Genomic DNA, 18,107 nt, shown 5'->3' on the forward strand with positions numbered 1-18,107 from the left:
TTTTACCAAATAGGGCTATCTTCTGTTTACCACCTCTATCTTGCCACAACAAATTCAACAAATGAACTTTTAAGAAAGCACACCTGTTAATTGAAATGCATTCCAGGTGATTAGCTGATTGAGAGAATGCCAAGCGTGTGCAAAGCTGTCATCAAGGAAAAGGGTGACCACTTTGAAGAATGTCAATATAAAATATATATACATATACTATATATATACTTTTTTGGTTACAATGTGATTCCATATGTGCTATTTCATAGTTTTGTTGTCTTCACTATTATTCTACAATGTAGAAAATAAAAATAAAGAAAAGCCCTTTTTTCAATTTCTTTTAAATATCCGGAAATGGATGTACCAATTTCAGATTGCCTACTACAATAGCATATTTATCAGGTTTATACCGGTATCTATTGTCTATTGTTTAATCTCCCCTCAGGTACTGTAATTATCAAGTGCTATCTTGTGATCGGTGTAAATTAATCAAAATATGAGCAGGCAGGCAGAGCTGTAATGAAAAAGCCCTCAAGTTTGGCGCATGCTTTCATAATTAAGAGCGAGAGAGAGAGCGAGAGAGAACCTTTTTCAGTTCCCTCATCCGCCACCTCATGATCATACAATTAACATCTTAACTATTGGCCCTGGTCAAAAGTAGTGCACTACATAGGGAATAGGGTGTCATTTGGGAAGCAGCCCCAGTCTGCTCTGCTGTAGGCTTGGAGGCTCTGTGTCACGGAGGCTCTCCTCACTGCTAAAGCTAACTCTCTCTCCTCTGCTCTCATCCTTCTAGACCTATCTGCTACCTTTGATACTGTGAACCATCAGATCCTCCTCTCCACCCTCTCCGAGTTGGGCATCTCCGGCACTGCTCACTCTTGGATTGCGTCCTACCTGACAGGTCGCTCCTACCAGGTGGCGTGGCGAGAATCCGCCTCCGCACCACGTGCTCTCACCACTGGTGTCCCCCAGGGCTCAGTTCTAGGCCCTCTCCTATTCTTGCTATACACCAAGTCACTTGGCTCTGTCATCCCCACATGGTCTCTCCTATCATTGCTACGCAGACGACACACAATTAATCTTCTCCTTTCCCCCTTCTGATAACCAGGTGGCGAATCGCATCTCTGCATGTCTGGCAGACATATCAGTGTGGATGACGGATCACCACCTCAAGCTGAACCTCGGCAAGACGGAGCTGCTCTTCCTCCCGGGGAAGGACTGCCCGTTCCATGATCTCGCCATCACGGTTGACAACTCCATTGTGTCCTCCTCCCAGAGTGCTAAGAGCCTTTGCGTGACCCTGGCCAACACATCGTTCTCCGCTAACATCAAGGTGGTGACCCGATCCTGTAGGTTCATGCTCTACAACATTCGCAGAGTACGACCCTGCCTTACACAGGAAGCGGCGCAGGTCCTAATCCAGGCACTTGTCATCTCCCGTCTGGATTACTGCAACTCACTGTTGGCGTGGCTCCCTGCCTGTGCCATTAAACCCCTACAACTCATCCAGAACGCCGCAGCCCGTCTGGTGTTCAACCTTCCCAAGTTCTCTCACGTCACCCTGCTCCTCCGCACACTCCACTGGCTTCCAGTTGAAGCTCGCATCCGCTACAAGACCATGGTGCTTGCCTACGGAGCTGTGAGGGGAACGGCACCTCCGTACCTTCAGGCTCTGATCAGTCCCTACACCCAAACAAGGGCACTGCGTTCATCCACCTCTGGCCTGCTGGCTCCCGTACCTCTGCCGAAGCACAGTTCCCGCTCAGCCCAGTCAAAACTGTTCGCTGCTCTGGCACCCCAATGGTGGAACAAGCTCCCTCACGACGCCAGGACAGCGGAGTCAATCACCACCTTCCGGAGACACCTGAAATCCCACCTCTTTAAGGAATACCTGGGATAGGATAAAGTAATCCTTCTACCCCCCCCCCCAAAAAAAGATATAGATGTACTATTGTAAAGTGGTTGTTCCACTGGATATCATAAGGTGAATGCACCAATTTGTAAGTTGCTCTGGATAAGAGCGTCTGCTAAATGACGTAAATGTAAATGTAAATGGTAAAAGTAACAGGTGTGTGCGATCGGCATGGTCACAGCAGCAGGTGTGTGCACCTGTTAAATTTACCTAGGATTAGGATTAGAAAGTATCTCAGTATGTCACAGGAATCTCACCTTCTCTGAATTCACACACATTCTGCCTGCAGAGAACTGGAATTGGCGATGGAGGGCCATGTGTGTGTGTATGTCCGGGGCTGTCAGCGTTGAGTGGAAAACACCTAATTAGAGTTTCCATCTAGTAGATCTAAAGTTGCCAAATTTTAAGATATATCTATCCCTCTCCCTCACAGTCCTTCACAGGTGTGTGTCAGGCAGGCCAACAGCCCAGACCGTCTGGCAGGGTTCGCAGGGTGGCAGCTGTGGGTCGTTGGGCATATAATTGAATACCTGTATTAGAACTTTAGAATAGACATTGCAACATAAAAAATCATGCAAAACAAATCTTGGTAAAACTTTAATAAAAGAACTCAGAAAATGTGATACAATATTGCATAAAACAATGCATTTTTAGATATATCTGCACAATATGTTTGTTAGCTAGCCAGACAGTTTTTGATTCCATTATTTTATTTTTATTAACTGTCACTATAACAACATTCCATATTAACAATGGCTGTTGGTGGCTGTTGGGTTTGGGTGAATGGCAATGAGTGGCTCTGTGGTCACATGCAGTGTCAGGGAGGATCCAGGAGGCCTCATTTTACCTGATTACACACATCGTCATGGGAACTAAGCTCACCACATGAGTGTGTCCGGTTCCCTTGTCCCTGGTGTGAAGCAGTACGTCTCTCCCTCTCCATCATACACACATGCAGTTGTTTATTTCCTTATTATTTGCCTTCTGTCCCCTTACAGCCATCCTGTTGTGTGTGCGTGTCAGTGTGTGTGTGTGTGGTGTATGTGTGTGTGCGTGCGGGCGTGCATACCTGTGTGCGTAAGCATATGTTTGCTTGTGTGTCTGTGTACAGTATGTGTAACACCACAGATGAATAACCATAATATATCACGGTTGTCATATGATGAAGGAGCGGACCAAAGCGCAGCGAATGTTGTAGAGCATGAACCTACAGGATCGGGTCACCACCTTGATGTTAGCGGAGAACGATGTGTTGGCCAAGGTCACGCCAAGGCTCTTAGCACTCTGGGAGGAGGACACAATGGAGTTGTCAACCGTGATGGCGAGATCATGGAACGGGCAGTCCTTCCCCGGGAGGAAGAGCAGCTCCGTCTTGCCGAGGTTCAGCTTGAGGTGGTGATCCGTCATCCACATTTTCTTTATTAAACTGTGAAACTATGCAATAGATACAAATAAACAAAACAACAAACCGTGACGAAGAGGTGCAACATACACTAACTCAAAATACAATCTCCCACAAACCCAGGTGGGAAAAACAACTACTTAAGTATGATCTCCAATTAGAGACAACGATGACCAGCTGCCTCTAATTGGAGATCATCCCAACAAAAAAACATAGAAATACAGAAACAAGAACATGACAACATAGAAAATCTAAACTAGACACAACCCCATCACGCCCTGACCTACTCTACCATAGAAAATAAAAGCTTCTATGGTCAGGACGTGACATAATATCCTTAATCAATCAAATCAATTAATCAATCAAATTTATTCATAAAGCCCTTTTTACATCAGCCGATGTCACAAAGTGCTATACAGAAACACAGACTAAAACCCCAAGCAGCAAGCAATGCAGATGTGGAAGCACTGTGGCTAGGAAAAACTCCCTAGACTCCCTTAATGTGTCTCCATTCCCTCCCCCCTTCCAAGGCCAGTGGTTTTTCCCTCCTCTTGTTGTCTCCTCCATCTTTTTTGTGGTTGCCTGGCTGGAACAATCCTCTGTCTAATTGTTGGTAGGTCTTTAATCCTGCCAGATCCCAGTAATGCAGCACAGTGCAGTGTAGCGTGGCCCGGTCCGCTCCTAATAGGATCTAGTGTATTAACCCTCAGGACAATACTGCCAGCTGTCGCAGACTAGAGCCCCCTACTGGCAAGAGAGAGAGGGAGGTAAAGAGGGAGAAAGAAAGGGAGGGGGTGGAGAGAGAGAGAGAGAGAGAGCGAGAGAGAGAGAGAGACAGAGAGAACGTGTGTGTGCCTGGAAAGTGTAATGTTCTTAGTCCTGTGTGGAATGACAGAGAGAGCAGCTCATGGAGTCGCAGAAAACCCCCTAAAGTGCAAAGAGGGGACAACTGCCTTTCTCCCTACTACTTTTTTTTCTGCAAACCTATATCTATTCCACCCACTCCTCTTTCTCTCTATCTCTATCTTCCTCTTCTTAGTTATTTTCTCTCTTTAATCACTTTTCAGTCCCTCCCTTCTCTCCCCGTCTCTTTGTTTCCATCTTTCACCCAACCCTCTCCTGCCATCCAGTCTGTCGCCTCTCTACTGGCTCTATATGGTTGACTGAGTGACCGACCAGGGACTCTGGTGGAGTGAGTGTCCGTGTCCGGGACTGTGGAGGACTTTCCGGGAGAGTCAGGATGGCGGTGAACTTTGCAGAGGTGCGGGGTCGGGTGAAGAATGTGTGTGCGCAGAACGGGCTCCTCATCCTGTCTGTGCTGGCTGTGGTCATTGGCTGTATGATGGGGTTCCACCTGCGGGGCAAGCAGCTCTCCGACCAGGTCAGTGTCAAAACTAACACCTGTAGGGTGTCCTGTTCCCTCAACCAACCAACACACACCCTTCAATAGTACCCTTCCTTCAATAGTCATTCCCACCATCCCATAAGGACCTGTTCCTTCACACCTCCGCTACAGTTACCACTCCTCTGCTGACCTGAAACACCCTGGGTCTCCTGTTCCCTTACCCCCCCAACCCCCACCCCATGTTCCCAAAAAGGGAATGGCAGGTAGCCTAGAGAGAGAGAGAGAGAGAGAGAGAGAGAGAGCCTAGTTAGAGCATTGGGCCAGTAACCGAAACGTTGCTAGATCAATTCCCTGAGCTGACTAGGTAGAAATCTGTCGTTCTCCTCCTGAACAAGGCAGTTCCTAGGCTGTCATTGTAAATAACAATTTGTTCTTAACTGACTTGCCTAGTTAAATATAAAAATCACTGCTCCTTACAAATGTGGTGCCCCTGAAGTCCTTGACCCACTACTCTGCTCCACCCTGTTCTCCCTGTCCACTGGTCCCCCTGTCCTCCTATCCTTGAAAAACACCTTACATAAGAACTGTCCTCCCAAAAATATCCCCAAACATTCCCCCCTTTCTTAACACCAACCTCTCCTCAAACACAGCTGTTGTCCTACCATGTGATAATACCAACCTTAATAGCACTGTGTGATTGAATTGTGAATTACCACACACACTTATGTTGTAGGTGTGTGAGTGTTGAGGTGGGTGCAATGGGGGTTGAGAAAAAGGGAGATCGCTCTATAAGCTGTTGCTGAATACAGACGATCCAACAAAGCCTCTCTGCTCTTTAATGTCGCAGTACCAATGGCTGCTGTCGCTTAGTGGCTAGACCTGAGGCTAGATCACTGTTCTGTCTCTAGGAGGACACTGATCAGACTGACTTATGGAAAGAGACACATTTTCTGTTTACAAAACAGCTGGTATACTCAGCTAAAAAATTATATTAAAGTTGAAACACTTCCAAACACAACTCATCCAGTGATTCATGCTGCTGGGTAATGCTGTCCATCCTGCCCCTATTGATTTGTTTGGCTTCACTTGTCCTGTCTGAGTTTGTTTTCAAAATAAACATCTTCTCATCAGCCGCGCTCCATATTTGTGAGATGAAGGATTGTCAGTGGCTGTTGCTGTGGCTGTGGAGGCTTAGCTGTGAATCACATAGATGGGATATAGAGCAGCACACTGCTGTCATTCCCTGTTTGTTTTTTCCCAATATTTGTTGAAAAGGTATATTCACTTTATTTGGACAGAGATAGATTTGAATAAGACAGGGGATACAGAGAGGGGGGAGATGCAGAGTTACCCGCTAGACCAGCTTCAAGCATGGCATTCGCTGTTTATCAGATAAATAACAGAATACATTGAAATTGGACTCAGTTCATTTGAGAGCATTCTGTTCAAATTAAATATACAAAGGTAATTACGGCACACAATGTACACAATCGGCTGTGCTAATTTTACACATGGGGGGAGTGACAATCCACCAGCCCTGTGGGTTATGAAAATGAACATTGACTGTTTGTTCTTAGCGACTGTCTTATTACATTGTGTACTGGTGTACTGGTATCTTGTAATTTCAATGATTGACGTAATAAAACAGGACTGTATGAATAATTGGTTATGTGACATTATACATTATTTAGAATGTACACTGAGTGCACAAAATATGACAGACTGACAAGGTGAGTCCAGGTGAAAGCTATGATCCCTTATTGATGTCACTTGTTAAATCCACTTCAATCAGTGTCGATGAAGGAGAGGAGACAGGTTAAAGAAGGATTTTTAAGCCTTGAGGCAACTGAGACATGGATTGTGTATGTGACAAAAGATTTAAGCGCCTTTAAACGTGGTATGCCAGGAGCACTTTCTTGTGTCAAGAACTGCAACGCTGCTGGGTTTTTAACGCTCAACAGCTTCCTGTGTGTATCAAGAACGGTCCACCACCCAAAGGACATCCAGTCAACTTGACACAACTGTGTGAAGCATTGGAGTCAGCATGGGTCAGCATCCCTGTGGAACGCTTTCGACACCTTGTAGACTCCATGCACCGGCGAATTGAGGCTGTTCTGAGGGCAGAATTTGGGGTGCAACTCAATATTAGGAAGGTGTTCCTAATGTTTGATATACTCAGTGTATAATTCAAGAATAAAAAACAAATGTATCATCTATGGAGATGACAAACTTTGCAGAAAATAATATCTCAAATTGGAAAAGGAGAGTTTCCTGGGGACAAAATAATATGAAGTTACAAAACATTATGGATATCTCTTCCAGCAGTTACCGTCTGTAGGTAGCCCACGAGACCGAGTGGATTTTGTCAAAGTAGTATATTTGATAAGAGTCTGAAGCTCTGATAATACCACAATATTGCAACCGTTTAAAGGTCCATTAGACTGGTGGATAAGAGAACAAGGAGAAGGAAATGGCTTCGGTTTACAGTAGTAGTGATGGTGATAAGAGCTACTCATTACTGACATAAAACATCCTAGTTGGTTTTCTTTGAACATTCCATATGTTCTAAACATTAGTCCCAAAAAGATTCCCCCCCCCAAAAAGTTATCTCCGGTGCTGTCATATAAGTGGGTGTCACGTCCTGACCAGCAGAGGGAGTAATTGTATTAGTTTTGGTCAGGACGTGGCAGAGGGTTTGTGTTTTGTATGTATTTCTACGTTCTGTCTAGTTTAGTTTTTCTATGTTTAGGTTTGGGTGTTGGACTCTCAATTGGAGGCAGGTGTTTCTAGTTGCCTCTGATTGAGAGTCCTATATATAGGTGTGTGTTTGGTTTGGGTTTTTGTGGGTAGTTGTATTTGCACTGCTGTTTGTTTAGCCTGAAAATCTGTTCACTGTTGTTCTGTTTCTTGTTTTTCCCTGTTACTCACTTTAAATAATAATATTAAAGTATGAGTATTCAGGTACCCGCTGCGCCTTGGTCTCATCTCTTCGACAGCCGTTACAGTGGGAGAGGAGACTTAGGAGAATATGATGGAAAAATCAACAAAGTGGAATTCAAGAGGCATCTAATGGTGCCTTGGGAGGGTTTTTGTTTTCGGTTGAAGTAGTTCCTCAATAGCTACTCTTCTGTCTCAATTTCTACCAAAAACATGTTCATGGGTGCTGTATTTCTGCTCGTGGTGGAGCTCTATCTACATTACCACACGTTTCTTCGAGATGGCCTTCCAAAATATCCAGCACTTCCTTCATTTATATGACTGACCAAGTGGAATGTTGTTTTTACTGAGCTTTGTGCTCCCTTCCTACCTTCTGGCTAGTTGCTACTCACTGTGTATCTCTTGAACACAATTGCTACTCACAGAGTTTACACATGCAGCCAAATTCTGATCTTTTGCCAAATTATTGGTAAATGATCTGATCTGATTGGTCAAAAAGATCATTTAGTGCCAAAGATCCGAATTAGGCTGCCCGTATATACGCAGCCTAGGAGAACACTGTGGGAAGCAACTTTTTGTGATTTTTTTTAAAATTTATTTTTAGAATTGGGCTACTTGTCTAAATGCAGCTATAGAGCCACAGTGAATCCAGTAGCTCTTTTACATGGATTAGGCTAATGTTGTACTATGGAGGGGAAGCAAAGGAAATGTTTGAGGGGTAACCAAAATTATACTATTATTTGTTATGAGAGCTGGTTTTCTATCCCCTCTTTCTGCTGTGAGGTAGAGTGGGTAGGAGAAAGTAGGGTACTGGAGGCGGAGGAGGTCCTGAGGGTGTAGCCATGTCTTCATAGGGAATGGGAGTGGGGGAGTGAGTGGATAGATGCACACAACATACCATCACCCCTACTCTCCCCCTCCACTGTCTTGAAGGTTATTTCTCAAACCGACAACGGTTTGTTCTGCACTAAGGCAAAAAACCAAACCATACAAAGTATACACATAGTTGAGGTGGAGGAAGGAACAATTGAATGTTTGTTTGCGTTGTATTTCTCCTGTTTGTTTGGGAATGGTTTAGATACCTTTTTTCCCGCCACCTAAAACTAGTCTATAGCAAAAGGATCGTCTAATATAATTAACCAGATTAATAATTTGCTTAATTTGAGAGACTGTGATGCCACTGCTTTTAAGCCTTGTTCACTCTGGCAGTTTGAAGTCACTAAAATCAATTTTTTATGCATATTTGAGTCAGTTCTTTTTCCTGTAGTCTGAACAGCCAAAAAGCACATTGAATCGGATATTTCAAGCCATCTTCATATGTTGTTTGAAAGCAGATACTAATCTGATTCCTGGCCATACAACTTCACATTTATGTCATTTAGCAGACACTCTTCTCCAGAGCGATTTACAGGAGCAGTTAGGATTAAGTGACTTTCTCAAGGGCACATTGACAGATTTTCACTTAGTCGGCTCAGGGATTCAAACTAGCAACCTTTCAGTTACTGGCCCTACGCTCTTAACGACTAGGCTACCTGCCACCCTCGTGCCTGAATGGTCAAATCTGATTTATTAAGTGGTAGACTGTTATTTGGCATATCTTGTTGCTTGCTAGCTACTCTGTTGACAGTTTGACAAGAACATGTGGTAGCTAACTAGCTTGTTCATTCTTTACAAACAAATTTGTGAATGTGCTTGAATGCTAAACAGATAGCTAGTTGACTGCTGTGGCTAGCCAAAAAAGGACTTGTTTTGAACACACCCGTCGTTACTATGACAACTAGCGTAGCCGTGTCAGCAAATGACCGCTGTCTGAACACACACAAATCTGGATTGGTCACTTGTAACTTGTTGTTTGGACAGTCAGTTTCCAAAACGCATTTGAAAAACAAAACTGATTTGAGCATTAACGCCTGCAGTGTAAACAAGGCTTCAGAGCAACTGACTCAAACTAATCTTCCCAAATCTAGATCTCCACATAATTATTTTAAAACCCTCTGAACCCTATCCCCGGTCCCCTTTCCCTCCCATTTTGCTGTCCTGCTATCATGCAACAGATGTATTGCATGATATTACAAACAAGATGAACCATCAGGTCTTATATAGCGATCATTTATGGGTTATGATATGATCAACCTCCCAAAATGTCACTGGGTGTTTCATTTATTGGGATTAGGTGGTTATAATTGGGGCAGTGTGTGCATGTGCCACATGTCAGCCTTGTGTTCGGCAGATGCCAGGGCCTGATACCAGCTGTGTGTGCGCGTCTCTCTCACCCGTGACACACACACTCACTACTAATCAGCCCGCCATTTGACTGCAGTGATCCTGATCTAATCGCCGTCTCCTCCTGTCTTTCCGCCCCCTCTTCCTTCCTAATATTAAACAACAGCTAAAGCTCTTTAGCTGTTATCATCTCTCAGACTTATTGTGTTTGAATTCATCCCTCTCGCTCCCTTCCTCTCTCTCTCTCAAAACCTTCTCTCTATCTCTCCACACCTCTCTGTTCCCAATATCTTTGTTTCTCCCCCTACTCTCCATCCCCCCAACCATCCCTCTCTCTATCCTCCTCATATCCACATCCTAAGGAATTGTAAACACCCCCCATCTTGGTAAATACAGTAGAACAGATGATAGTAAATACCTGAGAGGTTGATGTTCTAACAGATGCCTATTTAATTATTTATCTGGATTGAATATTCCCATTCATATCACATGCTGTTTGTAACTTGCCACTGAAGTTTAAAGGGGATCATTTTATGTTGGTGAGTAATTTAGAACCACAATGTGCTCATTTGAAACACCACTCTAAAATGCTTAAATACGCACTCCAGCAATTAAAAAAAAGACTTTTCCTGTTGAAAAATAATATCTGACGTATAAATACAGTAATGTACACACACTTAAGGGTAAAAAAAATATGTTTTGAGCAACGTAGTGTTTGTTTTTTTACACAAATGCAAACTTCACGGAGTAGGCCATTCAAGGAGTTGGTCTGATGGTGGTCCCATTAAGTGTGTTTTTACCTTTGTGTGTACATTACTGCATTTATTCTTGGCATAAAGCTTTTAAGTTGGTCTGAAACTCTTTGTTTACAGGCCACATTAAGCCTGCAAGTCACGTTATGCTAGCTTACAAAGTGATGTGTAATTTCTAATGGAATCCAACAATTGAAACGTTTAATTACCCCATACCTGCATTCAGAATGACTGCCAGGGTTGGGGAAATGTATTATTGAGACTACCTAAATCATATAAACTGGAACAGCTATCTCAGTAACAGGTGCAATAAGTCCAACTACAAACTGATTTGATTAGTTAAAAAAAACGTATGTTATTTATGTTTGTGTAGCATAATATTAACCAACCAAACAAAGTACATGCAAAAACACAGGTATTGAAACAAACAATTCTGAAAAATCTACCTGTAAGAGCACATGCTGGGAAATATGATAATGATGAGCGTGGTTTTGAGTTGTTTTGATCAAACATGGTTGTTCAAATTCAGTTGAATTTGAGCAGAGTTTGTTGAGTAAACACACTAACACATTAGCTCAAATTCTTGTCCTTTTGAAGTCTGCTCAACTCACGTAGTAACGCTGATTAAACGATTGGTTGAGTTGGCTTTTTGACAGTGTTGCCTTCCAAAGGCAACATGAATTTGTAATTTTACTCAACAAGCTTTTTAAATTCAGCTTACTTCGAGAAGAGTTTGTTGAGTAAACAAACTTGAACACATTACTTCAAATTATAACGCTGAATAGGAATTGGTTAAGTTGGCTTTTTACAGTGTGGTAAATCCAAAATGCCTATCTACAGTAAACCTACCCAATATTTACAGTAGGTCTATCTACCCTAACTAACATCCTGCTCTGCTTTGTTTGTCCTCTCTGTGTTTATGTAGGAGGTGAAGTACTTCCAGTTTCCTGGAGAGCTCCTGATGAGGATGTTGAAGATGCTCATTCTGCCTCTCGTCGTCTCCAGGTAGGAACACAACAGAGGGCATGCTGGGTAGTTCACCCTCCTCCCAACACACACACATACACAGTACTTGGAAAATATTTGTGCTTGTATTGATCTTCGCTGACAAAACGACAACAACATCTACTTCCATGCCCTGTCCTTCTGACTTGGAAACTAGCTGCAGTATGTCCTAGAATTTGCTGTTGTTTATTTATAAGATTACATTTTCAGGTCATGCAGTTCTGCTGTTGTTTGCAGAACTGTGAGTGTATTTGGTGTTAACTACATATGACTGCTAAGAAATGTAAAAGAAAACTACATAAACACACTCAAAAGCCATGAGGTCGAAGGAATTGTCCATATAGCTCTGAGACAGGATTGTGTCGAGGCACAGATCTGGAGAAGGGTACCAATTCATTTCTGCAGCATTGAAGGTCCCCAAGAACACAATGGCCTCCATCATTCTTAATAAATGGAAGAAGTTTGGAACCACCAAGACTTTCCCTAGAGCTGGCCACCTGGCCAAATTGAGAAATTGGGGGAGAAGGGCCTTGGTCAGGGAGGTGACCAAGAACCCAATGGTCACACTGACAGAGCTCCAGAGTTCATCTGTGGAGATGGGATAACCTTCCAAAAGGACAACCATCTCTGCAGTACTCCACCAATCAGGGCTTTATGGTAGAGTGGCCAGACGGAAGCCACTCCTCAGTAAAGTTTGCCAAAAGGCACCTAAAATTCTCTCAGACCATGAGAAACAACATTTTCTGGTCTGATGAAACCAAGATTGAACTCTTTGGCCTGAATGCCAAGCGTCACGTCGGAAGGAGACCTTGCACCATCCCTACGGTGAAGCATGGTGGTGGCAGCATCATGCTGTGGGGATGTTGTTCAGCGGCAGACTAGTCAGGATCTAGGGAAAGATGAACGGAGCAAAGTACAGAGTGATCCTTGACGAAAACCTGCTCCAGAGCGCTCAGGACCTTAGACCTTAGACCCACAGCCAAGACAAAGCAGGATTGATTTCGGGACAAGTCTCTGAATGTCCTTGAGTGGCCCAGCCAGAGGGCCTTGAACCTGATCGAACATCTCTGGAGAGACCTGAAAATAGCTGTGCAGTGACGCTCCCCATCCAACCTGACAGAGCTTGAAAGGATCTGCAGAGAAGAATGTGAGAAACTCCCCAAATACAGGTGTGCCAAGCTTGTAGCGTCATACCCAAGAAGATTCAAGGCTGTAATCGCTGCCAAAGGTGCTTCAGCAAAGTATTGGTAAAGAGTCTGAATACTTATGTAAATATAATTTCCATTTTATTTTCATTAATAAATGTCCCAAATTTTTTTTCTAAAAATGGTTTTGCTTTGTCATTATGGGGCATTGTGTGTAGATTGATGAAGGCAAAAAAGATTGAATCCATTTTAGAATAAGGCTGTAACATAACAAAATGTGGAAAAAGTCAAGAGGTATGAAAACTTTCTGAATACACTGTATATATTTCAGGAGCTTTCTTTTATCTCCTAGATATATATCTCCTAGATAAAAGACAGTCACTTCAAAACCTTATTCCTTATGATTTATTTTTTGACTGTCTTTTTTTTTGCCATACATTTTTATGGGCTATAGTGGTTGTCACGTCCTGATCCTAGTAAGATGTAATTTTATATAGTAGAGTAGGTCAGGGCGTGACAGGGGGGTGTTTTTGTGTTTTTCTATGTTTTCTATTTCTATATTTAAGTTCTAGTTTTTCTATTTCTGTTGGAATTGTTTGGGTTGATCTCTAATTGCAGGCAGCTGATCCTCGTTGCCTCTGATTAGAGATCATATTTAAGTAGGGGTTTTTCTTCCTGGGTTTTGGTGGATGTTTTCTGTTTAGTGTATTTCACCTGACGGAACTGTTGTCGGTCGTTTTGTTGTTTTGTTCTAGTGTCTTCATAATAAAAGTGAATATGAGCACTATACACGCTGCGCCTTGGTCCCCTTTATGGGACCCGCGTTACAGTGGTAAAGGCCAAATTCAATATTTTATCAAATTATTTTGCAATCTTAAAACAATTCAATTTAAAACAATATGTAATCTTAGTAGAACCCCATAAGGTGAAACGTTTGAATGAAATATAGGCCTACTGCTTCTATATTCTAATATTCTAAAAGTATATATATTTTTTATTAATCAGCTTCATGGTTTAATATACAGTTGGCTGTTTTTTCCGTGCATCGGCAAGACAGAACACCTGGGGTAAGACAAGGGGTGGCGGTCTGTGTCTATTTGACAATAACAGTTGGTGCGCGAAATCAAATATTAAGGAAGTCAGTGGTGTAAAGTACTGAAGTAAAAATACTTTAAAGTACTACAGTACTTTAAGTAGTTTTGGGGTATCTGTACTTTACTATTTATATTTTTGACAACTTTTACTTCACTACATTCCTAAAGAAAATAATATACTTTTTACTCCATACATTTTCCCTGACAACCAAAAGTACTTGTTACATTTTGAATGGCTAGCAGGACAGGAAAATAGTCAAATTCATGCACTTACTGTATCAAGAGAACATCCCTGGTCATCCTATTGCCTTTGATCTGGCGGACTCACTAAACACAAATGCTTTGTTTATGTCTGACTGTTAGAGTGTGCCCCTGGCTATCCGTAATTTTTTTTTTTTTAAATGGTGCAGTCTGGTTTTCTCAATATAAATAATTTAAAATAATTTATACTTTTATATTTACTTTCAATACTTAAGTATATTTTAGCAATTACATTTACTTTTGATACTTTTACATACCCCAACCTGAAGCCATGGATAACAGGCAACATCCGCACTGAGCTAAAGGACAGAGCTGCCGCTTTCAAGGAGCGGGACTCTTACCGTACACTAATAAGAAATCCTGCAATTCCCTCAGACGAACCATCAAACAGACAAAGTGTAAATACAGGACTAAAATTCAAGGCTTGCAAACTATTATGGACTACAAAGGGAAGCCCAGCTGCAAACTTCCCAGTGACACAAGCCTACCAGACGAGCTAAATTACTTCTATGCGCGCTTCAAGGCAGCAACACTAAAGCATGCGTGAGAGCACCAGCTGTTCCGGACGACTGTGTGATCACGCTCTTTGTAGCCAATGTTATTTAACCTTTATTTAACTAGGCAAGTCAGTTAAGAACAAATTAATTACAATGACAGCCTCTTATTTTTCTTAAAACTGCATAAAAGTTTGTAAGGAAACATTTCACGGTAAGGTTGTATTCCTGTTGTATTCAGCGCATGTGACAAATAATAACATTAGATTTTTTTGATTTTAAGAAATCCAGCGGTAACCTGCAGGAGCACGTTGACCTTCTACCTGTGCGTTGCAATTGACGTTTCACAATATTGTTGAGCCATTAACTATCTCTCCTGATTCACCTAATCAAGGGATTAATGATTAGTTGACAAGTTGAATCAGGTATGCTAGCTGAGGAATAGTTAAAATACATGGAACCGCCGGGGGCCCCCGAGGAGAGGTTTGAAAACCCCTGGCCTAACTAAGTCCTGTGAGTTGCCTTTCCTCCTTGTTGCAATGTTGGTGTTTATGCAAGGCTTTCATGCAACAGAATGTCAGTGCAGTTCTACAAGTGATTATTATACAATTTCTACGTCAAAAGCGTTTTCACCTGAATTCTCCTCACAGAGAAAAAGCAGGGAATAATATTTATGTGGCGGTACTATAAATCTGATGCCGTTTTATGGGGTTTGATAAGTTCTTGCTAATGGTGAGCCGGACAGATTCTCTCCAGCCCGACTCTATTTTGGAACCAAATCTTCTGTTCCCTGGCTACATGAGGCTGCAGCGATGTTGACCGACAAAAAATGAAATAACAAATCATGCAAACGGACTGATTACATGCTGGACGCTTTACGGAATAAGCTACTTACAATCCCTGCTACGGCAAAGACTGGATGAGAAGTTGATCCCCCTCTCTCTCTCGCTCTCTCTCTCACCCTCTTTTTATGTCTATCTCTCTCGCTCTCTCACCCTATTTTTATCTCTATCTATCTCTACCTCTCTCTCTCGCTCTCCATCCCTCCCTCCCTCCTCACCTCTAAGCAGAAGGGCCAGGCCAGTCAGTGTTCTAGTCCCTCAGTCACATGCACAGCAGGAGTTAACTTTAGTCCACACTAGGTTTACTGCCAAAGAGGCACATGATGGTTAATTACGTTAAGAACAACTTATCTGATACTCTATATTATTGTATAAAGACTGTAGTATTACTATATTTACATACTATAGTATTCATTGTAGTGTTTTTGCTGACTTTACAGTAGTATTCAATGTAGTGTTTTTGCGGACATGACTGTAGAAAAGTTGTAATTAACGTAACGTGCCTGGATATGGGCTCTGTTCCTTGGTGTCCACATCACTAAGGACTTAACATGGTCCTCTTACACCAGCACAATTGTGAAGAAGGCATGACAGCTCCTCTTCTCTCTCAAGAGGCTGAAAATATTTCGCATTGCCCCTCAAGATCCTCAATAATGTTTACAGATGCACCATCGACAGCATCTTGACTGGTTGCATCACCAGCTGGTATTGCACCTGCAACGCCCTCAACCACAGGGCAAGCTCCCAGATATTCAAGACACTCATACCAGGCGGTGTCTGAGGAAAGCCCCAAAAAAATCGTAAACAACACCAGTCACCCCAGCCATGGACTGTTCTCTCTGCTACCGTCCAGTAGACGGTACCGGAGAATCGGGTCTCAAAACAACAGGCTCCGAGACAGCTTCTTTCCCCAAGCAATAACCCAGCAAACCAAAATTGGTTCTGTGAAAGTTCCCAGAACATTTGTTAGGTTGCGGCTAATGTTCTCATAACAAAATAACTGTCCGGTTGTCCTGGTGATTGTATAGAACATTCGCCTGATGTCCTCGCAAGAACGTTCCCAGAACACATTTTGTCTGTTTGTGTTATTACATTGCCTGGAACCTAATGAGAACGTTTGGGGAATGTTATGTGGTGGTTGTTACAGATGCTGAGCACAATATTTTAGTGAATGTTAGGAGAACATTCCAAAGATCTTAAAAAACATTTTTTTGTAATGTTAGATAACGAGAACTAAATGGGAAGCTTAGCTAATGTTTACATTTTAGCAGACGCCCTTATCCAGAGCAACTTACATTAAGTAGTGAGAACATACATTTTTGTACTGGTCCCCCATGGGAATTGAACCCACAACCCTGGTGTTGCAAGCACAATGCTCTACCAACTGAGCCACTCAGGACCAAATGTTCCTGGTTTGCTGGGAAGAGTGGTGAACAGTTAAACAACGGCTGCCTACCCTCTCTCATGGACTATCTGAAGTGACTATCTGTACAGACTCTATGCTCACTCACTGGTCTCTACCCACACATTCACACACACACACCTAGACCGACACCCTGCACACACACGCATACACATGCGCACACACACTCACTTACTGATGTCACACACTTACACCCACACTCACATTTACCACCACGCACCCACCCACTCACCTTGCTGCTGCTATATTGATTATAATTGACTATTATTATTATCATTATTTATCCTGCTACAGTCACCTTTACACCTGTTTACATGTCCTGTACATATCTACCTCAACTACTAAAGTACCCTTGCACACTGTAATTATTGCACTGAGCCTGTATATAGCTTGCATTCTTGTGACTTTTTTTTCTACCTGTATTTCTTGTGTTCTTGTGTGTTTTTCATACTTTTTATTATTACTTTACATAATTTCCCTTATATTATTTCCTTGAATAGTGAATTTTTAGGAAAGAGCTAACAAATAAGCATTTCATTGTACTTTTCAAACCTTTTGTATTCTGTGCAAATGATAAATAAAAGTTGAAAGTTGAAACTATACTTTAGTATTTACTCTAGTGTTTTTGCATACATGACTAGTACAGACCTTTTTAGATAGGCCTATGTTTCAGCCATTTTGGTAGGCTATTTGTTAGTCAATGTCAATACTCTCTAGGAGTGTGTGTGTGTGTGTGTGTGTGTGTGTGTGTGTGTGTGTGTGTGTGTGTGTGTGTGTGTGTGTGTGTGTGTGTGTGTGTGTGTGGAGGGGGATGAAGTCAGGCGCAGGAGACCAAATACCAAATATCCAAAACACCATGAACAGGCATAAAAACCAGACAAAATAATCCACCCAAAAGGGCCGGAACGCAGTCCAGAAAGAAACGCCAGTCCTCATAAGACAAAGAAAATATAATGCAACCCCAAAACTACGACAGGTAAAACAAAACAATCGCGCACGAACCCAACCTGGTAGGGCGAGACTAAATAACCCACTAATAAACCTAACTCAAAACAGGTGTAACACAGGACAGACAAAACCAAATGAAAAGGGAAAAAGGGATCACTGGCAACTAGTAGACCGCCGTGCGCCGCCCGAACAGGGAGAGGAGCCACCTTCGGTGGAAGTCGTGACAGTCAACTTGTCTATAATTTTCTTTTGTCGTTACTTGTTGCCCTAGAATACTAAATAAACCTTTGCTCACTAGAATAATGTGATAAATCAATAAACGGAATACTT

At 42.4% G+C, this 18,107-nt stretch overlaps 1 protein-coding gene across 1 annotated transcript in view; it reads left to right on the plus strand.

Annotated features, from left to right (window-relative positions):
- Positions 1–4,197: 4,197 nt before the first annotated feature.
- LOC106600499 (excitatory amino acid transporter 5) overlaps positions 4,198–18,107 on the plus strand; it is a 99,093-nt gene continuing 85,183 nt past the window's right edge. Inside the window, exons 1-2 of the mRNA XM_014191899.2 lie at positions 4,198–4,689; positions 11,491–11,570. Of these exons, the coding sequence (XP_014047374.1) occupies positions 4,549–4,689; positions 11,491–11,570 (221 nt within the window). The 5' untranslated portion in view covers positions 4,198–4,548. The remainder of the gene's footprint in view (positions 4,690–11,490; positions 11,571–18,107) is intronic.

Source organism: Salmo salar, chromosome ssa03, assembly GCF_905237065.1.
Source record: "Salmo salar chromosome ssa03, Ssal_v3.1, whole genome shotgun sequence".
Taxonomy (NCBI): Eukaryota; Metazoa; Chordata; class Actinopteri; order Salmoniformes; family Salmonidae; genus Salmo; species Salmo salar.